Source organism: Eretmochelys imbricata, chromosome 1 (genome assembly GCF_965152235.1).
Source record: "Eretmochelys imbricata isolate rEreImb1 chromosome 1, rEreImb1.hap1, whole genome shotgun sequence".
Lineage (NCBI taxonomy): Eukaryota > Metazoa > Chordata > Testudines > Cheloniidae > Eretmochelys > Eretmochelys imbricata.
The window spans coordinates 349113747-349138353 of NC_135572.1; the positions used below are offsets into that span (position 1 = coordinate 349113747).

Consider the following 24607-nt stretch of genomic DNA (forward strand, 5'->3'; position numbering starts at 1 on the left):
GCTGTTCGTGGGAATTAGTTTGATAGGCTAGCGCAGGGATCGGCAACCTTTGGCACGTGGCCCGCCAGGGAAATCTGCCGACGGGCCGGGCCGGTTTGTTTCCCTGCAGCGTCCACAGGTTCAGCCGATCGCAGCTCCCTCTAGCAGCGGTTCCCTGTTCCAGGCCAATGGGGGCTGTGGGAAGTGGCAGCCAGCACATCCCTCGGCCCACACCGCTTCCTGCAGCCCCCATTGGCCTGGAACAGCAAACTGAGGCCAGTGGGAGCTGCAGTCAGCCGAACCTGCTGACGCTGCAGGTAAATAAACCGGCCCACCTGCCAGCGGATTTCCCTGATGGGCCGTGTGACAAAGGTTGCCGATCCCTGGGCTAGTGTGTAATATAATGGCGGAAACAGCACAGGGTGGGCTTGGAGTGGGCAAGCAAGGTGGGTATGTACCCAGGGTTTGGCCCACTCTGCTCCATCTTCCCTGCTATTGTCATCTGCCCTAGCTGGATTCAAGCTGGCTCGCTCAGGCTAACCTGTGCAAGCTTCTGTTGTGTAGACAAACCCTTAAAGAGAGGTGATACTTCAACACAAGCTCGTCCTTGACAGTTGCATTGGTTGTGTTACAGCAGTGGTGAGGGGGCCCACCGTGCTAAGTAAGACAAACAAAGGGTCAGAATTTCTGCTCCAAAGAGCTTTCAGTCTAGACAGTAGAGGCACCAAGCCATACCAGGTCAGTGGCAAAGCTGGGAACAGCACCATGGTTTCCCAACCCCTCAGTCACTGTGCCATCCTGGTCTTGGACCCCAATGATTCACCAATATTCTCATGTCCACTCTTACAATCTGGGCTTGCCTAGTGTGTGCCTCTTTATACTCAAGTGCCAGAGAGTTGAGAAGGAAATGAACCCCCCCCATAAGTGTTCATTCATTTGACTGCTTTCATTCCCTCCCCCGCACAACACAGTTAAATGCTTCTTTTGCATTGTAATTTTAAAAACACCTCTGAGCTACATCCTGTACAGAACACACTTCCCATCAGCTGGATCTGTTGTTCCAGTGTTCCCTTTGAGTGCCAATATTTACACAATAGATATGCCCAGGGTAATTTACATATTTTGATACAGCCCTCTAGTCAGAAGCAAGAGACAACTGATTTGTTGATGTTTAAAACTCTGCCATTTCACCTAGTCCAACCTCAAGAGCACCGGGTCACGGCTGCAGGCATACTCTGCCAGTCTATTTTGTTGTAGACAGCAGGGTGGATAATGACAGCTGCAGTAACCCTGAACTCAGATTCTTCATATAATTGATCTATCACAAGGATAGAGCATGCAGAAAGAAATGAGCGTGACATGCAGTCACATCCGGTAAGAAGAAGAAAGCTGATAAATCCATTTCCCCCCAAGAGATAGGTGGAATCAGAGCTACTTCAGAACCTGCTCATCTCTAATGTTACAATGCTTTAGACAACACAAAAACTTAGTCTCTTTTAAGAAGTCAAAGTGAATTTTGTGCTTATGAAAGATCGGCCACTCATTCCCCACTCCTCACCCAATGACATACCTCAGTTCTGATCTGAAATACGGCATGCTACGTTAATCAGCGTCTCCTTTAAGTGTCTGCCAATTGTGCCGATTTATGTACCCAGTTAAGAAAGGCTGGTGCATCAGAACTAATGGCACAGCTTCCCCACTCCAACCCCAAAGTAACCAGTGCACGTCATCGGGACGATAAAGGTCCTTGCTAGTAGCGGTCACAAAGACAACCTGAAAATGTGAAAATAAGGACAGACAAAGATGTATTCCTGCTTTTTAAATCTGCTTTCTGCCACGGGGAAAAGCCACAGACCCAGAGAGATCAAAGGAAACATTAAGGGCTTTGAAAATGCTACTGGTTTTCACGGAGTGGAGAAGAGTGATGCCATTGACATGGTCTGTGGTTTACTGTCACAACAGACTCCAGCTGAGGCAGGAGAACAAGGAGCCTTCATTTCAGCCTGCATTTACTCAGCTCTTGTGCAATGAGGGTGACCATATTGTCCAAAGGGAGAACGGGACACCCCCAGCCACTTGCCCAAGCTCCCCCCGCAGCAGGGGGCCATTGCCCGGTCACTGGAAACCTGCCAGCCCTGTACATGCTGGAACACTGCCTCGCCCCCAGCCCAGCCCTGCCTCCCCCCGACCCCACGAGTGGGGCTGGCATCTCTACTTGCCCCTCCCCGCAGTACGTTCCTCCGCACTGCATCCCACTGTTTTGGCAAAAGAGGCCATTTGTCCCGTTGATCAAGTCGGCAAGAGCAAACGGGACAAATGTCCACTTTTGCAAAAAAGAGGCAGGATGGCCAGGACAGGGCTTTAAAAAGGGACTGACCCGGCCAAAACAGGACGTAGGGTCACCCTATCCTCAACTCAACGTGTAACGATTCAGACAAACATTAGTGCAGATCAGACTGGAAGTCAGATGGGAAGGGAGAGAACTGCACAAGGGGCGATGGGAAAAAGCCTGTCCTGGAGCTAGATTTGGGGTTTAAGACTAGCCCGGAAGGAAAATTTTAATAGATCCCCATCGAGAGGACGAAAAATCCCCCTGTAAGTGCTCGTTTTGGCCTAAGCCACAGCCCTCGCTCCACCTTACGCAAAGCCCTATGTCACCTCCCTTCACATCTATAGCTCAAGAGTGAGAAAGCGGGCCCCGCCTTAAATGCCCATACACACATGAGATGGAAGATCGGGCTCTGGGCTGGCCAGCTACTCACTGTCCCCCATTAAACAGTGGGATTTCATCTCTGCTAGGTACCTTCTCACAGCGTGGGGCATCTCAAGCAATAAAGCAGCCCTGTACAAAACAGCTGGTGTAGCCATAAGCAGTGCTGGTTTTAAGACTAGGTTAAAACAGGGACCCATTTTCTACTGCGAGCGGATTCCGAGCTCAGGTGAAAAGAATGAAACCCTTTATTGTGAAGATAGGTTGAAATCCAAGTAAGCCACATGACGGGGAGTTGTCGGCGCCTGCTGCTAGACAGGCCTGATGAACTCTGATAAACTCCAGGCACTTTATCATGAGCAACCCCTGCCAAGCATAGAGACGCTTAGCACCTGAAAGGAGGGAGATTAATAACATAGCAGAGAGGGAGGAAATTCTCCTTATTGAACAATCAGGAGAGCAAATGAGTCAATTAATAGGGATGGATCTCAACCAAATCTCCATTTCCAGCCTTTGATTTTGGATTTCGGACACCCCACCTTTGTGGCCTGGGCAATTAGATTTGCCAGGTGGGTTGTTATTTTATCTACCATTTAAAAGGTGACTTGTGATATTGTTAGGATGTGGATATTGTTAGGATATTGAAAGGATGTGGACAAATTGTAGAGAGTCCAGCAGAGGGCAACTGAAATGATTAGGGGGCTGGGGCACATGACTTATGCGGAGAGGCTGAGGGAACTGGGATTATTTAGTCTGCAGAAGAGAAGAGTGAGGGGGGATTTAATAGCAACCTTCAACTGACGGGGGGTTCCAAAGAGGATGGAGCTCGGCTGTTCTCAGTGGTGGCAGAGGACAGAACAAGGAGCAATGGTCTCAAGTTGCCGTGGGGGAGGTCTAGGTTGGATATTAGGAAAGACTGTTTCACTAGGAGGGTGGTGAAGCACCGGAATGGGTTACCTACGAATCTCCATCCTTAGAGGTTTTTAAGGCCCAGCTTGACAAATCCCTGGCTGGGATGACTTAGTGGGGTTGATCCTGCTTTGAGCAGGGGGTTGAACTAGATGACCCCCTGAGGTCTCTTCCAGCCCTAATCTTCTATGATTGTACAGATAGGCGGTCACATGGCAAGTGGCTGTATGGAAGTTTCATGGAGACCAAGAAAGAAGAGACAGAAGTCCCAGATTTTCTGTGAAGATTCCCACTTCTGTACTCTTCATCCCTGTGGGTTGGAAAACAGGAGCTCTGAGTTTGCAATGTGATACGGCCAATGCAATTATGGGTTGAAACTGGTGAGGCATAAGGACACAGAGCAGGAAGGCAACAATCCCCATATAAAGTTCCAGTAAGAGGACACTCCAAGTACAGGGATGAACCACTCCCTGGCATAACTCCACTTCGCACCAGAGAGGATGGTCCAAGTCAAGCAACAAAAGTTATCTGATTCTTTCCTCACAAGAGGTAAAACTAAAAGTTTTGCTAAGTAACAACAAAGTGAGAGGAGGGGGAGGAGAGGGAGATAGTAAGTCAAATATTCGAAAGATACAATATTCAAATAATATTCAAATATATAATAAGATGGGAGATGCTAAGGGAAAGCTTCAGCTAAATATCAGAAAAAAGCCTTCCCAACAGGCAGGTCTATTAATGGAAGCCCATCATTTGGAACATTTAAAGCTAGACTGTCAGAACATTAGAAAAATGTGGTATAAAGAGAAATACTGCATTGGCAAGAAGATGGAGTAGAGAATAGTTGATCTTTCCTGACTTCCAGAGATTTGGATAGCAGTCTTCTTTATGGACTAACCTGACCTGAAACAGGTTGTTGTAAAGAGTTTTATGGTGTTCTGTTCATTCCTCAGCACGACAAGACAGATGGCAGGGTATATTTCCATATGCGACTGGCAACAATAGCAGTGTACTGGGTATTGAGTCCTGCTCTGTTCTCTCCCAGACGGAATGGCTGCCGTACAGTTGTGTCTGCATATTTAAAAATATCCATGGGACACTCCGTGCTACAGACCTCCACTGTCTACGTGTACTGTTGTTGTTGATGCCACATGAAGGTGAAAGGGGATCTCGGAGGCTCCAATGTTTTGCTGTAAAATAAAGGATTAGTTGTGCTATTTGTGGGAGGGTTAAGATCAGATCTCAACTATGCACAGAAGTTAGTTTAAACACAACTTTAAACTGGTGCAACTTCTGTGTTTGGACATGGCTTCAAACTTACAAAAACGGGACAAGTGGCACCCGTGTCTGCCCATTATGAAAGACGTTACGAGTTACAGACATTGAATGAACCTCCACAGCCATCCCTGCTAAATGGGATTAGAGGAGATGGCACTCCCGAGTATCAACCACGACTACGAGGCCAAGATCATGCCATAACCAGAGAAGCGTTAATTGGGTCTGGCTGGTTAGAATTTAGAGTAATTAGCAGTTTTGCGCATGTGGGATCTGTACAGGCTTGTCTACAGTTTTTGGTACCGCTTTTAACTCTAGTGGTTAAACAAAACAAAAAAAGACACACACGGCACCCCTAACCATGGTTAAACTGGTGCAAGAACTGTTCAGACACAGCCTCACCTGGCTGAACTTGCCTTTCAACTCCTATGAACTCTAAGAGGTATCTGCTCTCAAGAACAGGCTTCCCATTGTTGGAAATCCCCGGAATGCAAGGTTCAGATGTTTTGGAACACACCATAGCTCAGATTGCTCCCATTCAGAGAACGAGGCTGGCTTTGCTGCACCAGGACGTGCATGACTCATTTCTTGGCTGACCAGCTGTTAACATCTGTCTCTGCTTTGTTGGTCCCATAAGAGGAAGGAATCCACTAACGCCATATCGCCCTTTAGGAGTGGGAGCTTATCAGATACACAAGCTCTACAAGAATTCTGGCTTGAAGTTATGTAAACTGCATCAGTACCAATTAAGAACATTCTTACTTGCCACCTTGCAGTGTGTATTTCAGTGCAGAAGCCACAGCCGGGTAGTAATTGGTTTGGCAGTCCCACCTGTATGATGCAGAAACCAGTTTTACTTACTAGAAGATGTGCTCTGACTAAAGCCATGAGGGAAGTAAACTTAACAGGTACTGGAGCTGAAAGTTATTCTGTAAGCAGAATGTGAAATACCTTGTATTATTTCTGTTCCTCTTCTTCCCCTCTTTCTCTAGGAGTATTTAATTCCACCAAACAGCAGCTATTTCAGAAGCTAGCCTGTAACTGCTGAACTCCTTTTCAGTCTAGTGGGTCTTGCCAATGAACAGCAGGCAATCAGAATTTGTACATGTAGCATTTTGAAAATAGGGGTGGGGAGAGGGAAGAACAGAATTAGATCCAGCTAGTTAGATTATGGCCTTTGCCCAAAACCCAAGCACAGACATGGATGTGACCTGTGTCCGGTGAACTCTGTTGCGTTAGCAAACAATGAGAACAAAATCTGCCTGTAACATAACAATGTTTTTTTCCTTTGGACTTAAAGCGTGAGCATCCAACTAACCCAAATATATACTGAGGGTGACTCACACCAGAGTTAACTGGCAGTTTGCTTGCTGAGAAACAAAGACACCTGGCAAACTCTGATTCCCCCCCAAGCATGTTTTCCTCCAAAATTCAACAAAAGACGAGACATTAGCAAGAAAAAAAATTCCTTCTGACTACAACTTTAAACATGTTAACTAGGCGTGAGGGCCCCAAAGGAGTCGGAAGCGACACCTGTTGGAGTTCTGTTGATTCTCAATGGACTTCATACGACATTCGCTCGATTCACGAATTAAGAATGATTTTTCAGGGCATTAATTCAACCTGGAATCTGGAAAAATATCAAGCCACGCCCTGTCACAGCATTCAGCTGTCATTACTGATCAGGCTAGTCTGTTGATGGTGCATGAAGTAGACTAGAATCCAGCTTGGTTTTCCATAGCTGGAGTGATGTAGGAGGGGCTGAGTGTAATACATGTATGGTGTCAGCGGATAACACTGGTAGCGCCCAAGAACACCTATGGATCAGATACGGGATATTTATTGCTTTCAACAGAGTTGTGCCTAGAGGGCCCAACTGCAATCGAGGCCCCATCATGCTAGGCCCCGTACAACCATCTAGCAGTCCTTGTCTAAACAGAGAAGACAGAGTGGGAAGGGAGCTGAAGAAGCAAAGTAACATTCCAGGTTACAGCTTGGCAGTGGCAGAGTTCGGAATAGAAACCAGGTCTCCAACTCCCTGTCCACCAGCCCATGCTGCCTCTCACAACATAGAGAGGTGATACCATTTTAAGTCCTTTCCAAACATAGCCATGCTCTAGAACTTTGCTAGGGTCTAGAAACAAGGGCCTGCCCTTCTAGAACTCTTGCCACCTTTTCTCTCCTGGCATTTCTGGTGCAGAAGCTTTCATGCACTCACCCACTCCCTAGCGTCACAGAGCAGACCTGAGGGAGTCAGACACATCCAGCATCTCAAGACTTGTCCATGCTCGCTGGGAGAGCTGCTTCCATGGGGTGAAGTGGCTCAAGATTCGGTTAGTGCTCCCGTTTCTGCAGCATTAACAAGGGAATGCTCAAGGAGAATCCCGGTAAGACTATCCCCCTCCCCAAGGGGAAGGCAGGCACGGCTCTGTGACACAGCTGGCTCTAAATTCAGATCACCTACCTTGTGTCATTACTACCCACTGCAGTTACAATTAGCGGTGTTCGTTTGACTTAGGATTGGCTGTCTGTGCACATCTGCCCACAGCACATTCCCTGGGCTTACCTGGGATTCTTCATTCCTCACGGGGTTTTCTATGGACCTGCTGCCTTCAAGGCTGTCTTTCTGCTTATATTTCCTCATGATCAAACTGTCCACGACCCAGAACATAACAGCCTTGGAGGGGAAAAAGGAAAACCATCAAGTTGTTCCAACAGCCCCGACTTTGGATGACCAATCTTTAGTGCAGCCTAAACTGCAAGGCGGTAGCAGCTCTAGGTAGGTGCTATAGCTTTAAAGCCTTACCGTGACCACCAACAGCTCACATACAACCTGATCCTACCAAGCAATTCGCGTCCTCGACCCCACTGACACAAATGGAGTAGAGGACACTCTGCAGTCTACAGGATTAGGCCCACATGTCTGCAGGAGTTTGACCAAGTGTGTGTTTTGGGAGTTATTTTCTCTCCTCTGCATTGAAGCCTGGTCGGTTTGTCAGAGCAGGCGTTTGCTGGAGGACCCACTGGAAAAGAGATTAAACAGTAGGTCAGGGCGGTACTGGGTCAGAGGGATTTCCCACCATGCTCTGCAGCTGTAACTGGCTGAAGCATGATGCATCCAGAGTCAAGGCTCACCCATTCAGCTTCCCAGAACTGTTGTCAGTGCTTGCACTGGCTTTCCACATGTTTGCTCTTGAGCCAAGCAGAAGTGGCAGCAGGGACAAATTATGGCCATTCTGGGCCTGGGGCAAATCCTGCATGGGGCTCCCATGGCCCCACCTCCCATGGGTGGCAGCAGGTTTCCAAGTGAAGATGAATGAGGTTGCTCATCCCCCTTGGAGGTACTGCCTCATGAGTCGGCAGAGTCAAAGGCACACACACTGTTTGTGTTTTCAAGCTTCCCCCACCACCTAGGAGACCAAACACAGCTCCTCTAAAAATGAAAGCCAAGTTTCTGAGCTCACCATGTGGCTGCAGGAGCTGGCATGTTATTTGGCTCAGAGAAGTTATTTGCCAGGACGTGCTTGGCATTCACAGTTACTAAACCATGACAGCATGCACGCCCAGGTGGATTCTGGCCACAGTGATTGTGGTGACAGATATTTAGGAGATTAAACCCCCCCTGTAGTTTCTGTATGCGAAACGAGTGCCCAACAGAAAGGCACCAGCTCGGCAGCTGTAGGTATGTGCAGGCTTTTCTCCACCTAGTTAGAAACTGCAGGGGACAGCAGCTTTCCAGGCGGTCTTCTGAAGGGGGAGAAATATTAGTTGCCTTGAGCTCTATTGACTCATGCATTTTGCAATCCTATTCAGATGAGCGTTGCAACGTCCTGCCTCACTGAATGCAACCTCCTCTTGTGCCAGTCTCACTCAGACCACACGACTCTCCACTCTGAATTTCCTCTTTGCCTTCCTCATCAAGTTCAAACAGCTTGTCTCTGCCTGGAAGGGTACTGCATGGCTCCTCTGTTGCCCTACTCTCTACTGGGAGGCAGCACGGCCTAGTGACAGAACACTGACCAGCACTCAGAAGACCTGGGTTCTAATCCCTGCTCTGCCACTAGATAGACTGCTGGGTGAACTTGGGCAAGTCACTTCTCCTCCCTGTGCCCAGTTTCGCCATGTCTAAAAAGTGGGGATAATGATACGGACACCCTTTGAGATCTACTGATGAAGAGTGCTCTGTAAGAGCTAGGTATTACTGACTGCTTCTAACTGGCTGGCTGCACTTCTCCCAAGCCATCCTACTTCTGTTTTAGCGCCATCTTCCATTGCATCCCTTATGTTTGGGATTCTCCATCTCCTTGTGTGGGGCACCAGAGAACGCACCAACATGCTGGAGGTCAGGAGGAGCGGAAGAGCACCCATTTTAACCACAGGGTCTTAGCAAAGTTGAGACACATCCCTAGGAAAGGAACTCTCCAGCAATAAATGTAGTTGTTCCTGGGATTTCTTCAAATCCCCTAGGAACTTAGAAGACAGTTTCCAGAGAAAAAGGAAAGGGAGGGAAGTGGGGGTGTAGCTGGATAGGACCAATGTATAGTCCACCTTGAACTTCTTGCATCCTGAGTTGTGGTGGGTGGAAAGACATTCTGAATGGAGCAGGATGTCATCTGCCATGGCATGTCGTGTCAGACTGCAGTGGGACATTCCATTTCACAGTTCAAAAAACATTCCTGGTCCTGTCAAAAATGGCCTAATCAAAGGTTCAAAGCCTGTGAAGGCAGACACGGAAAGGATTTCCAGAGTGATGGTTTAGAGACGATCAACAGTTTGTGGGACAACAGAACATTTGGCTGGACTTCAAGCAAGTCCTATTTTAAAAGAACCTTCTGTAGCATGAGGGCTAATTTTATACAAGATCATCAGAACAAAGTTACCCTATATTTATTTCTAAGTATCTGAATTACCACTTCCTCCCTAAGAAGTTTTACATCAGACTGAGTGGAAGTTTTAGCCAAAAACCTCAATGGACTTTTTTGTTGATTCTTCCCAGTTTTGAAGGCTGCGAACCGTTGGGAAATCTATTTGGACAAAGAGGTTTGCAGACACAGGTCCTGATTCTGATAGCACCAGCCTCTCCCAATGGGTGGGATTCTTGTCTATTTGGTAGCATTTACACCCACAAAGCCTGGGCCTATTTGACTCTGGCTCATCGACCACAGAGTAGACGGCATTCATCTTGCAGGACAGGGCCTGTTTTGGAGTTATCATTGGTATTTAACATGAGTGACATCACTAGAAAACTACCACTCAACTGTTATCTCTGCCTTTTTGAATCAAATTCCATACACGAGCCAGTTTGGCTATTCTTTAAGAGCATCATTAAAGAGGTGAATGGAAAGCCTGTTGGTTGATAAGGCCGGAGTTCAGAATTCAGTGCTTTTCATGACAGGATGCAACTAACAGCTGAGTTTTGGATGCCTGGGACGTCATGAATAATTGCAAGGGAAGCCCAGATCCTTCATTCATTTCTTGTCAGGTCCAATGGCAGAGGAGGTGATTTTTAAGTACATCAGGACAATCTGTCCAAGTGATCACTTAAGCAACAGACTTTTGTCTGTCTTAATGGATCACAGTGAAAGTCTGGAGGCCATATTTTGCTCTTTGATTCACTCATAGAACCCAAGTCACCTTATTGTCCTCACCTTCAACCTACCCTGTCCCAGCTCCACCTCTGTCATTTTCATCTTACCGTTTAAGTAGAGTCTTCTAGGCAGGGAATCTGCGTTTCAGAAAGTGCCATGCACATTGCATTAAGTACTTAAAAAAAACCCCAAAAGCAATCACCACCTTTTATCTTGGAAACCCTAAAACCACATCCCCGTGCATTCTATGTGCTGTATTCTAACAAAAATATGCAAAACCAGACAGAATTAATCATTAGCTATGGTAGAGATCTCAGAGTTTTGTGATGTTCGAGAGGCTTAATTTCAGCACTCCACAACTCGAATTCCTCCAAGTAACAGTGTTGATACAATTTACTAACTAGGAGACGTTAGTGTCTCAGCAATAGGTGACTTCTGAGTAGGCTGAGACAGGCAGGGTGTCTAGTGGGTACAGTAATAGCTCGAGAATCCCGAGAGGGAGGTTCTATTCCCAGCTCTGCCAATGACCTGTTGTGCCACTTCTCTGCTTTGTCTTATTTCAAGAGAATAAGGACTGCGTGTACAGCACATCTCTGTTGGGACACCTAGGCCCAACAAACTCAGTGTTTTCAGAGGAGTCTTTGGCTTCACTTACGTTGACTGTAAAAGGCACAATGAACATGACCAGAACGAGCTCCAGCTGAGGATCTGGGATATAGTCCAGTAAAATCTCCTGAAGCTGCAAGGGAAACAAAAATTAAACAATGTTGTTAAAATACATCTTGGTTGCATGCTATTAACCATGAATTGCAGCGACCTTCCCACACTGGCAGATTCATGGCGGGGGCAGCTGCTGCCATTTTTACCCCGCCGCATAAGCTAGAAGAACACAAGCTATTCCACCCCACCTCACCCCAGACATTTCTGGCAGCCTGAGGCCAGGCAGATATTTATTCATTTATTAAAGTGCTGGTCTTCCACACTTTAACATTATAATAACAGGCAGATTTTCCTTGGATTCTCTCAGCCTGGCTGCAAGACAAGCTTATGGGACACCAGCCTTGCATGAGGTGGCCTGGAAGACAACCAGAAGTGTACTGCCAGCCTCCAGATTCCAGGTTCACATACCAAGAGTGGAGAAATCTATATTAGTGGTTCAAGTTTAGGAGTTCTCTACTACATGGATTCAGAACACTGGTTCCAACAGGAATGAAATATTGATGTGTCCCAACTTAATGTCTCCCACTTGTTCCATCTCTCTGGACACACACAGCTGCCATCTACTGATAGTCTTTGTATCATGGCAGCAGCTAGTGGTCAGAACAGATCAGAGCCCTACTGTGCTAGGTGCTGTTCAAAAAATAACAAGACAGCCTCTCCCCTGAAGTAGTTACAGTGTAAACGAGAGAAGAGAAAAGGAAGTATCATCTCCAATTCACAGATGAGTTAAGGAAACAGAGAGATTAAGTGACTGGCCCAAGGTCACAGAGTATATCTGTGGCAGGGCTGGGAATTGAACCCAGTTTCTCCAGAGTCCCAGGCTACAAGCTCATTCATCCAAGGGCAGAACAACCTATTCAATTAGTCTCTCTATTGGTCAGCTTGTGACATTTCCCTGCCATGAGCCAATAGGCAGTTCCCCATATGCAGTAACCAGTAATGGGTTATTTGAGGGCTCCTTGTGAGTTATAGTCTAATAAAGAACTAGCGCACACAATGCAATAAAAACACTCACTCTCCCACTCCAGAGGAAAACATAACCAGTCACTTACCTTTGTCCAGCCAGGGATGAACAGGGCAAAGCTTACCACAGTCTTCTCAAAGACCATTATCAGCAAGTAGAGGATGCACTGGCCAATCCAGGCAGCAGCTTGTGGAGGGTCACCTGGAAAAGTAAGTTAAATTTAGCCTATAGAACAGGAGTAGAAAACCACAAAGAGAAATATCAGAGTACCCTAATGTAAAACAATATGGACTGATAACAGGAGTTAAGGAGACTAGCACAGGAGGAGAAGGGGGAAGTGTGTGTACAGTGCCTCAATATCCCAGCTTGTACGCGTATCTCTGGCCCCTCCTAGAAAGGATGCTAATCTGCGTGGGTGTTGCAATGATCCAGGTGGAGGACTAGAGGGGAGATAATTCTTCTGACAGCTACGGGAGGTCTTCCTTCATGGCAAGCTGTAGGAGCTTACGGGTTTTGGAGCAGAAAGTTGGTGCTTTCTTCAGACATGAAATTAAAAATGACTCTGGTCTCTTTTCAGACCAGAGCCAGTGCTCTCTTCTGGCCTTAAAATCTTTTAAGTGCTGGTCCTAGTACTGATCTTGGATACAATGCACTGCTACGTTGATAACAGATCATTTATTCCTATTCTGTGCTGGGATAACGCCATCCATGTCTGAAATGCAGCCCCTTCCGGTGTGAGCTGTCAAATATGCGGTCACATGCTACACCAGGCGGCAAGCTCAGAACACAGCCTCCAACTGTACATTCAAGGGGAGATTTAGGCAGCACCTGGGATTTCCCCCACATCGAATCTGAAAATGTCAGGGGTATCTGGTGATCTAAATGGTCACTGCCTTTTGGGTGATGCTGACAACTGGGGCCTAGTTTTTATAACTAGCACTCCATCCAAGATAGATTTCATTTTACATGGCGTGGATGTATCTGATATCTGTTAGCTGCTGATGAGAGCCGACGGCTGGGGACGTAATACTGAAGGTCTGAGACACAGGGCCTCCATCATCCCAGGTTTTCAAGTAATCCAATCTGAAAATCAATGCTAGTTAAATATGGATGATAGGTACTTAAAGTGAAAATTAAAAGCATCTTTATTATTGTTCGCAACTATAATGGAACCATATCTATTACAGACAGTAGCGTCAGGCCTCAATAAACATCCTGCCAGCTGTTCATTATCTTCCTAGGCTCATTACAATCCATCAGGAATGCAAAATTGGGGTTGGCAATATCTGGCTCTCTTGAGACACAGGTCACATTTCCTCCTGACACTCAAATATTAAAGAGCCTCTGGTGGCATCTCTGTTTCCAGTACAGACCAGAGTCCAGAACCACCGCTGTGCAGAAGAGTTGAAGCAAAGCTCCTCTGAAGCTGGGAGGTGATTCGAGGTTTGATCCAAATGGGTCAGGAGGTCTCTTGTCCTTCCCTTCTCATCAGAGCCCCCCAGCCCTTGAGGGAATCCCTTGCTCACTTCACCCCCACCCATTGGAGACGTTTTCACATTCTGGACATCTCCGTTACGGTAGAGAACTCTCCTTGAGTACGTGTCAACTCCAAGAGGCACAAGGGAAGCCATCTAGATCTCTTTCCCCAGCAGACTGGTAGCAAAATGCATGACTAGCCCGCCAGTGACAGCACATGCAACCTATTAGTAAGAGGCCAGGGCCAGCTCATGTTCATATTGTGAAGTGTGATTCTGTAAACATGATGCAGGTCAGACAATAACAGGGCTGTATCGGCTGGGGATGAACTAAAGGCCTTTGTCAAGCTGACACCTTGCAGGAGCAGTAAGAGAGAAGCACTGAAATGTTTGACCAATGTGTCTGATGCCTCCAAGGCCGAGGAAACACGTCTGAGAGCCAAGGCCTACTAAGCCTGCTACACACTTTTGGGCGAGCGTCACAGATCTATAGCCCCCAGTGCTAAAGGCAACTGGCAATAGAAACACACTGAAATGTTTGACTGATTGATACAAACCAGCACGCCTGTGGGTTCGGGTGTTATTACAATGAACTCTGATCAAGCCAGCACAGGAATTCTGGCTGGCTAAGAACCTGGAGTGGCAAAGGCATCACCTCAGTAGTTCCCTTCGCTATAACTTTTGGAAGGAAGGGAGAAGGGGAAAAGCCAAGAATGGATGACTGCAGATGGGAACTGGGTAAGGCAGGCTGCTGAAATGGGAAAAGGTGGGTGGGTCATGGCAACAGGGACCATGAAGAGGCAAGAGGGCAAGGGGAGGAAGAGGCAAAGGTAGCAGGACAGGGAAGAAGGGGAGAAGAGAGAACAGAAAAGGCAAGAGGCTTGGGAGGAAATAAGGCCAAGAGGAGGAGAAGTGTGGGAGGAGTAAAAGGGACCCGAGCCAGTCAGCATGGACATTACCTTACAGCAGCTGAAGTCTTGAACAGCGTGTGCACGAGCTAGTTGGGGAGAAGCTTCCTGGTGGTAGTTGGGGCTGGGAGAAGCTGCTCCCCTTGCTGGCTTTGGAAGAGGGTTTCAGTATTTCAAGAGCAGCGCAGATCCAACAGACTCATCAGAACCAAGGAGCTGGGTTTTGTCCATTCCTTGACTTGGGTTTGGTTTTTTGTTATGTACTGACATCTGAGACATTCCCACACAATTCCTTGCATCTGAAGCCTTGGCAGGTAATGCTATTCTAGTCCAAAGCCCAAGCGTAGACAAAAGAGATCCATCACTTCCCTTCTGCCTTTGAACTTGGCTTTCCCTTTTGTTCAGAGCACTCTCAGATGATGTGCACTGACCCCAGAACTGAGGCTGGATCTTGAAACCTTCACTAGCCCCCAGCAGCCTTCACTAGCCCCCCAGCTGCCTGCCCATTACACTCCACAGCTGACACGGTACTTGGCTGCATCTGCAACCATTTAGCAATGCTCATCTGGAGATCAGATGCTTCATCCTGTGGATGGCTACAACTTTTACAGGCTACCTGTGTGAGGCTGGCAGACCAGTTGAGTACTGACAATTTCATTGCTGGAAAGCAGTTCAGCCCACCAGTGCATTAGTATGGTTAAGATGAGTATTGGACTTCTAACAGTGTGTTTAGACTTTATGAAATGCTTGTATGTTGCTATATGTATTAATCCTACTTATAATGTCTATATCCTAGGGCTATTTAAGGCAATACTTCAGTGTTGGCTGTATATAGCTGTAACATGCTTGTTCTGAACTATGTAACTCTCCAAACAAAAAAAATGTTTACCCAGTGCAAAGTGCTAAATCCCTATGAGAGGTATTACCTCTGGCCCATCTGGAAGGGCTATCAAAACTAAATGGGCCATTTAGGGACATCACAATGCAAAGATTTTATTAATTGTCCCTGCACACCCATTAAGAGGCTACCTGCAAAAAGACTGGTCCCACCAGCTTGAATTGCGGAAGGAGGAAATAAAAATAGCTGACAAGACAAGCTTTCAGCTCTTTGGGTGTTTGGACTCTGAGAGCTTGAGCTACAAAACAGCAGTGGGGGTCAACCTGGGTGGGCCCTAAAGGATACTCAGAGCTGACAGATTGCTACAACTCTGTCACCGTTTGGAACCATAGACTAACTCATTTGTGACTATATGTTTGTCTGCTTTAACCTGTAAATAACTCGCTCATTTCTTTTTCCTAGTTAATAAATCCTTAGTTTACTATAGGATTGGCTACAAATATTGTCTTTGGCATAAGCCCTGAGGTACAACTGATCTGGGGTTAAAGTGACTGGTTTCTTGGGACTGGAAACAACCCAAATATTTTATAGAATCATAGAAGCGTGGGACTGGAAGGGACCTCCCGAGAGGTCATCTAGTCCAGTCCCCTGCACTCAAGACAGGACTATGTAATAATTAAACCATTCCTGACAGGTGTTTGTCTAACCTGTTCTTAAAATCCTCCAAATGACTGAAATTCCATAACCTCCCTAGGCAATTTGTTCCAATACTTAACCACCCTGACAGTTAGACAGTTTTTCTTAATGTCCAACCTAAACCTCTCTTGGTGCAATTTAAGCCCATTGCTTCCTGTCCTATTCTAGGAGGTTAATGAGAACAATTTTTCTCACTCCTCCTTGTAACAATCTTCAATGTACTTGAAAACTGTTATCCTGTCCGCACTCAGTCTTCTCTTCTCCAGACTAAAGAAACCCAGTTTTTTCAATCTCTCCTCATTGCTTGTTTTCCAGACCTCGAAACCATTTTGTGATCTTTGGTGCACAGCAAATAACTATCACTAAGCACAGCTTGCCTGTGTGGCAAGACAGATGGGCATGCACAAGGGGACTACCTGTGACTCTATGGTAAGGCTCAGAGTGCTTCAGGAGTTCCCATTTGTTACTGGGTTGGTGAAATCTAATTGTAGAACACACCACCAGTTTGTCTGCCCTGAGGCTGGCCTTCACAGCTGTGAACTACTCCGGACAGGGTGACTGTCTGCTCACTCTTTCCCTACTGTCCAGAAGGAGTCTGACCAGGTCAGTGCAATACCACTGATTGTTATCTTACCACAAGTGACTGTCTTTTTTTTAAATGTAGCAGGTGCCAAGCAGCTTCACAATCTACATTTCATCTTTACTAGCAAGGACAGTAAAGTCACCTCAGTCCCTGGAAAAATCACGGAGCAGGTCCTCAAGGAATCAATTCTGAAGCACTTAGAAGAGAGGAAAGTGATCAGGACAGTCAGCATGGATTCACCTACAGAAAATCATGCCTGACTAACCTAACTGCCTTCTATGACAAGATAACTGGTTCTGTGGATGAGGGGAAAGCAGTGGACATGTTGTTCCTTGACTTCAGCAAAGCTTTTGACATGGTCTCCCACAGTATTCTTGCCAGTAAGTTAAAGTAGTATGGGCTGGATGAATGGACGATAAGGTGGATAGAAAGTTGGCTAGATTGTTGGGTTCAACAGGTAGTGATCAATGGCTCCATGTCTAGTTGGCAGCCGGTATCAAGCGGAGTGCCCCAAGGGTCGGTCCTGAGGCTGGTTTTGTTCAATATCTTCATTAATGATCTGGAGGATGGTGTGGATTGCACCCTCAGCAAGTTTGCAGATGACACTAAACTGGGAGGAGAGGTAGATACGCTGGAGGGTAGGGATAGGATACAGAGGGCCCTAGACAAATTGGAGGATTGGGCCAAAAGAAATCTGATGAGGTTCAACAAGGAAAAGTGCAGAATCTTGCACTTAGGATGGAAGAATCCCATGCACCGCTACAGACTAGGGAACGAATGGCTAGGCAGCAGTTCTGCAGAGAAGGACCTAGGGGTGACAGTGGACGAGAAGCTGGATATGAGTCAACAGTGTGCTCTTGTTGCCAAGAAGGCCAATGGCATTTTGGGATGTATAAGTAGGGGCATTGCCAGCAGATCGAGGGACGTGATTGTTCCCCTCTATTCGACATTGGTGAGGCCTCATCTGGAGTACTGTGTCCAGTTTTGGGCCCCACACTACAAGAAGGATGTGGAGAAATTGGAGAGAGTCCAGCGAAGGGCAACAAAAATGATTAGGGGACTGAAACACATGACTTATGAGGAGAGGCTGAGGGAACTGGGATTGTTTAGTCTGCGGAAGAGAAGAATGAGGAGGGATTTAATAGCTGCTTTCAGCTACCTGAAAGGGGGTTCCAAAGAGGATGGATCTAGATTGTTCTCAGTGGTAGCAGATGACAGAATGAGGAGTAATGGTCTCAAGTTGCAGTGGAGGAGGTTTAGGTTGGATATTAGGAAAAACTTTTTCACTAGGAGTGTGGTGAAACACTGGAATGCGTTACCTAGGAAAGTGGTGGAATCTCCTTCCTTAGATATTTTTAAGGTCAGGCTTGACAAAGCCCTGGCTGGGATGATTTAACTGGGGATTGGTCCTACTTCGAGCAGAGGGTTGGACTAGATGACCTCCTGAGGTCCCTTCCAACCCTGATATTCTATGATTCTATGACAGGAGAAGAAGTGTTATTTACTCCTTCTTGTAACATAAAAACTGTGGGGCTCACCAAATGAAATTAATAGGCAGCAGGTTTAAAACAAACAAAGAAAAGGAAGTATTTCTTCACACAACACAGTGGCAACCTGTGGAACTCTTTGCCAGAGGATGTTGTGAAGGACAAGAAAATAACAGGGTTCAAAAAAGAACTAGATAAACTCATGGAGGATAGGTCCATCAATGGCTATTAGCCAGGATGGACAAGGATGGTGTCCCTAGCCTCTGTTTGCAAGAAGTTGGGAATGGGAGACAGGAGATGGATCACTTGATCATTACCTGTTCGGTTCATTTCCCCTGGGGCACCTGGCATTAGCCACTGTCAGAAGACAGGATACTGGGCTAGATGGACCTTTGGTCTGACCCAGTATGGCTGTTCTTAAGGCAGGTTGGAGTAACAGCCAATCTAAATCTTCACCCAAAACTCAAACCAAATTCCAGCCTTTTCCTGGCTTTGAAATCTGCTCAGGTTTTTCCTCTCTCATGTTCCATTTGAAAAATTCAGCTAGCTGTTCTTCATGATTTTCTTGTTTGCCAAGCCTATTTATAAAGAAGGCTTGCTCACTCTAAGAGCACTTTATCTCCGTACCTGCGGGAGAGCGATCAAAATACAAATTCAGCATTATGAATTTGTTGCATAGTACTTTCTAGATGCACTGTACAAAGCTGGGTTGAAAGAAAGGAAACTTAAACCCAAATATCTTCAGCAGCAGCAGAAGCAAAACCATACTGGCCAGGTTGGGGTTTGTATAGATTTGTTTTTAAGCCTTACTATCTCACTACCTTACAATCACTGTGACCACCTCAAAGACATTAGTCTTTCATCCTTTAACACACCCCGGAGGCAGGGTAGTATCCACATTTTACAAATGAATTGAGGCATAGAATAGATTCGGCAACTTCGCCAAAGTCACACAGGAAATCTGGGGCATATTCACAGATGTGTGATGCTGGCAGACCAGGTGCCAGCTCATGCCAGAGTCCCAGGCCAATTCCCGTGTGCATTAGTATAGATCAAAGTGATGGTTAAATGTAAAAAGGGTATTTGGTGTTTAAACTTCATGAAAACTGGTGGGATGTTACTTGCATTGTTCTCACTTATCTGTATCCTGTTATAACGTAGGAGCAAACATTCACATTGTGTTTATTCCTGTAACTAAATAACCCATCAAAGGAGAAAGAAGCCTTGTAGAATGCAAATGAAGAACTTTAACAGAAAAGTGCTAATTTCAAGGAAAGTGGCCATTTTGGGCGATGATCAGAGGTCAAAGGCTCAAAATGCATTCCTCACTTTCTATCAAAGTGAAAGGCCACATGGGTAGTGACACTGCCAGCTTGTTTTCTGTGAAAAGCTCCTTGAATCCATACTTGTAAAGATCTTACACTTCTGAACTGTTTGGACTCTTCCAAGGAAGTGTACCAGATGCAACGTGGAGATATCCAGAGACAATCTGGGTATCCAGAAAAAACTTTTGGGAAACTGGTATTATTACATCACTGCCACCATTTGGAATTAAACCTGTGCATATATTCTACCTGCTTTCATCTCTCAATAACTCTCATTTCCTTTTGTTAGCTAAATCAACCTTAAGTTAGTTTACTATAGATTTGGCCACCACTGTTGTCTTTGGTGTAAGATCTAGAGTATCAATTGATTTGGGGTAAGTGACTGGTCTTTTGGGACTGGAAGCGACCTAAATATGATGTGATTTTGGGTGCAAGTGACCATTTTATCACAAAGTCCAGTTTGTCTGGGTGGCAAGATAGATTGGAGAATCTAAGGGGACTGTCTGTAACTCCATGGTAAGACTGGCATAGTGATCCAGGAGTTCACATTTGTCACTGCCTTGGTGAAGTCTGATTACAGAACACACCACCAGGCTTGGGCATCTGCCCTGTTTTCCAACAGGCCGTCCTGAGGTAGGCACTCATAGTCGTGAGCCACTCCAGACAGCATGACACCCAGGAATTATACCCCGATCTTGCATGTCGATGTCCTAATATAAATAATACATTGGACAGGGCCCAACTGCAGTCAGGATCCCATTGTGCTGTACTGCCTAGTCTCTTCCTCAAAGCGCTTATACCCTGTCGAGTCACCAAGTAGAAGAACTTGCCCAAGGTCAGTGACAGAGGAAGGAATAGAATCCAGCTCTCCCAAATCCCAGATTCAGTGCCCTACCCACTGAACCACACTACCTCTCCATCCATCCCCTCTTGTGAAAGTCCTTAAGAGGCAGAGATAAGGAAATTTAGCTACAGATTCAGTCACCACAGGGAAACATATAGTCCCAGAGAATGGATGCTAGTTTTATCCCCCCTCAAAAGCTTCCAGCTATCACTGCAGAACAAAACAGTCTGATATGGTACTTGTACGGGAGGACTGCAGAGCCACACAGAAATTGGGGAAGTAATTTTCCTTCATGTAGAAGAGGAAGAGAATAAGGCGGAGACCAGACTAAGCCTTGTGTTTACTTTGAGGCTGCCTAAACCCTTTAACTAGAGCTGTGCAAAACTCAGCTAGTTTGAGCCACGTGGCCTTGCAAACCTGCCCTTCACTTTGGCATTTCTGAGAGAAACAAACAGATCCAAAAAAACCTCAAAGCAAAACCCAACAGTCACACTGGAAACAGACAGCACTGCACCTTTTGGTTATGTTGCGATATCAGACACTGGCCTGGACTCCCGAAACTTTCAATAAGCCGGGCCAGAGTTTAAATCAGGCAAGTTTTGCCTGGTTCAGGGTTTCCACTGTGGATGCCTCAAGTCTCTAGCCCGGTGATCTCAATGCAACACTGCCGGCATGGTTACCCTTTACGTCGTTATTCTCCATCACATACCGACTGCACAAGTCAACAGAAGAGCTGTCAAAGAGGCACAGACCCCACTACTGAGATGTTCCAAGCAACAGGTGTGGCTGTTTTGTCCCTTCTCTTCCATGTTCTTCATTTTATTTTCAAAACTGAGGAAAAAAGTTTTAATGCAACAGAGGAACAATCGGTTCTTCAGCATAAAGAAGTTTCAGGGTTAGACATGCGTTTGTTTTTATCCTCTGCCCAGAGGCTCTGGGGATTTTGGAGTTGTTCTTCGCAGGAGTTTGGTCTCCTAGGAACAAGAGGCTGCTCAGTGCCAAAATATCTCATTGGCCTGGGGTAAACGTCAAACTGTTTTATGTTTTTTCGTAAGTGGCTGCATGGCTGACTGGCTCTGTCAATGGAATTTAGATCTTCTCATTTTCAGCCGTGAGCTCAAATCTAGCCTGGGGAAGCAATCAGCTGAAGTGATCAGGTGCCCATTGGCCTGCTAGGTGAGGTGACTTGGTCGTCCGAGTCCTATTTGGCAAGGAAGAGTGCCAATATTACAAGAATCATTAAACGGGCATCACAGAACCCCTTCTTTTCTTCTGATCTACAGTGCCACACATTGTGATGGATCTCACCTCTCAGATAACTGGGTCCCAAACTACCTTCCTAAGCACACACAGGAGACTCTAGGCACCTAGTTCAGAGCCATAGGTCATTGAGCGCAGACTGCTTTAATCAATGGGCAAGATGCTGCATTCTGCTTTAGCTAAAGGCTCCAGATGCTTTTCACATAGAACACGTTATAATCAGACCTTGAGATTCCACAGCCACGGAAACAGTGCAGCCTCCAAGTTGAACTATAGATGGGGTGGGGAGGAGGGACGGGCGAAACGCATTATATGCCACAGTTGATACTTGAGAATCTAGGAGAAACAATGGATCCATTACAACCCCTAAGATTGCAAGGAACGGTGGCAAACTCAGGACATACACAGAGTGCCCTCATCCCCAGTCACACCTGATTCAGTCTGATCCTATCGGAGCTTACATTACACAGGTCCCTACCTTTGTCGGCCTCGGAGAGTGCAAGCTACAGCATTTGTGTCAGACTACAGGGAAATCTAGATCGCAGCACGTCATTCATATAGCATGGATACTGCTGGGAAAGCTGCCTCCTCTCTCCTGCACACACAAATTCAATAGCAAGGCTAGAACAATGCAGAATCTCACACCTACTGGCCACTGGCAGATGCAAAAAAGTCTTAATGGTGCCAACAGCAAATGGTTAACACTCATGTGTCAAACTTAATGAGTAGATAAATCGTTTCCCAGAAGAATATGAAGAGTGAACAGTAAATCCACGCAGTGTGGGGTCTGGGCAGGAAGCTTTTGTGCTGCCAGCTTTTGAGACTTCTTAGTGAGCCAAGAAATCCCCCAAGTGAGTCTTCTCACCCACTTCCACAAGAGCCCGTAGGCTGGTCAACTCCTCATTGAGATCAATACTGATTGGTCCAACAAAATCAGCATGGACACTTTGTATCTGTGACCACCAACAGGAGGAGAGAGAGTGAGCCACAGGGGATTTGGTATTAACTCCTGCACAAGTCAACAGAAGAGTTGTCAAAGAGGCACAGACCCCACTACTGAGATGTTCCAAGCAACAGGTGTGGCTGTTTTGTCCCTTCTCTTCCATGTTCTTCATTTTATTTTCAAAACTGAGGAAAAAAGTTCTAATGCAACAGAGGAACAATCGGTTCTTCAGCATAAAGAAGTTTCAGGGTTAGACATGCGTTTGTTTTTATCCTCTGCCCAGAGGCTCTGGGGGTTTTGGAGTTGTGCTTCGCAGGAGTTTGGTCTCCTAGGAACAAGAGGCTGCTCAGTGCCAAAATATCTCATTGGCCTGGGGTAAATGTCAAACTGTTTTATGGTTATTCTTAAGTGGCTGCATGGCTGAGTGGCTGGGGGGAGGGATAGCTCAGTGGTTTGAGCATTGGCCTGCTAAACCCAGGGTTGTGAGTTCAATCCTTGAGGGGGCCATTTGGGATCTGGGCCAAAAATTGGGGATTGGTCCTGCTTTGAGCAGGGGGTTGGACTAGATGACCTCCTGAGGTCCCTTCCAACCCTGATATTCTATGATTCTATGGATCCTCAGACCCATGCACTGCTCCCTCGGACACAGGCCCAGATAGCCTCCTCACAAGTCCCATAAAGCCAGACTCACCTCCTGGAGACACTGGAAAGAGGTGATCATCTGACTTGAGCAAACATTCAATTCCAATCCTGTGTATAAAAGGCTTCAAAGATATTCTTGCACTGTAGCTAGCAAGTGTCAGAAGAAAGCATACACCTTCTTCTCTGCTGTAGTCCCCTGAGTCTTCGCTCACGTCTCTCCATGGTACAGGAATGTCCTCCTCCTCATGTCTCATGTGTTCCAGCTGTGCTGTGGGTGAGAGCCTCCCGGTAGCTTGCAAAGCTTGAATGCCTCATGAGCAGCGGTGCTGCTCTCACTCCAAGCCATTACCACACAACAGAATTACTTTTAATCCATGTGGCTTCTACTGCACTGAGCTGTCAGCAAACCCCATACATCCCTGTCTGATAGCTTTATTCGCTGCCTTTATGAAGCCATATGTGCACTGAGCATATACAAAAGGGTTAACTGCAAACCCAATAGCTATATAGAAGCCAGAAGGCAAATGGAAATTGAGAGGGTGATGGTTTGAATACTCTAGAGTAATAATTCTGCTGGAAGTACGTTTGCATTTAAAGGTAACATTTAATTGAACACAACACGGACGGAGAGCGCTGGCTTGTCAGCTCTGGAGAAGAACATCTTATTTAACCACAGGATCAAGGGCAGCAACGTACAAGCCTCTCGCATAGGCTGCCTCAATGCGACTCATACCCAAGGCGCAGGTGCCAGCTGTCAGAGCAGATTTTCATCACCCTTAGCATCTGGCAAGACTGCCAACAAGGGTGCCAGCCAGGCCCAATCCAACATGAATATGGATAGAGTCTGAGGCCCGATTTCAGTGGGCACTGGATCACACAGATTGGGCAGGGCCCTGGATCCATTGCTCCAGTTCAGACCCCTCTCTCGAACCATTGGTAACTGAACTGAGAATAGAGCTGTACTTCAGTTTTCATATTGTACAACTGCAGGAGTTAATACCAGTTTAAGTCCCATGACATTACAGTGATTCTCCAGTGCCCTGTGCCTTGTGGAGGCATCTGCACCCGGGCACAGTGGGTGCCTGCGAGTGCAGAATTCCAGTTTCACACCCGCTTTGCCCAGATGGAAATGCTGCCAGGAGGGGCAAGGCAGTGAGAGATCAGGCCTTTGGTAGTGTTGGACCATTAGGGTTTTTCTCCCCCACCAACTCACTTTCCCCCACATACAGGAGTAGTGAGCTAGAATGCAAAGTCAGCCCCCTTCCCCACAGCATCTGGATATTTTTGGTAAGATTTAAGCACTAACAGACAGCTCTCCCTTGGCTGCCCAGGACGTGGGAACACTTGTTATGGAAATATTGTATAAATACCATGACAACAGGCCCAAAAGCATCCCACACAGGTCCTCAGTTAAACTCAACAGCTGGCACGGAGCATGCTCTCCTACAACTAACTTTGACCAGC

The 24607-nt window shown here is 46.4% G+C and overlaps 1 protein-coding gene across 1 annotated transcript in view; it reads right to left on the reverse strand.

Moving 5' to 3' along the window:
- LOC144259608 (store-operated calcium entry regulator STIMATE-like) overlaps window positions 1-24607 on the reverse strand; it is a 68907-nt gene that overhangs the window by 1978 nt on the left and 42322 nt on the right. Inside the window, exons 5-7 of the mRNA XM_077807895.1 lie at window positions 12231-12343; window positions 11114-11197; window positions 7437-7547 (exon numbers count right to left, since the gene is read on the reverse strand). Coding sequence (XP_077664021.1) covers window positions 7437-7547; window positions 11114-11197; window positions 12231-12343 — 308 coding nt within the window. The remainder of the gene's footprint in view (window positions 1-7436; window positions 7548-11113; window positions 11198-12230; window positions 12344-24607) is intronic.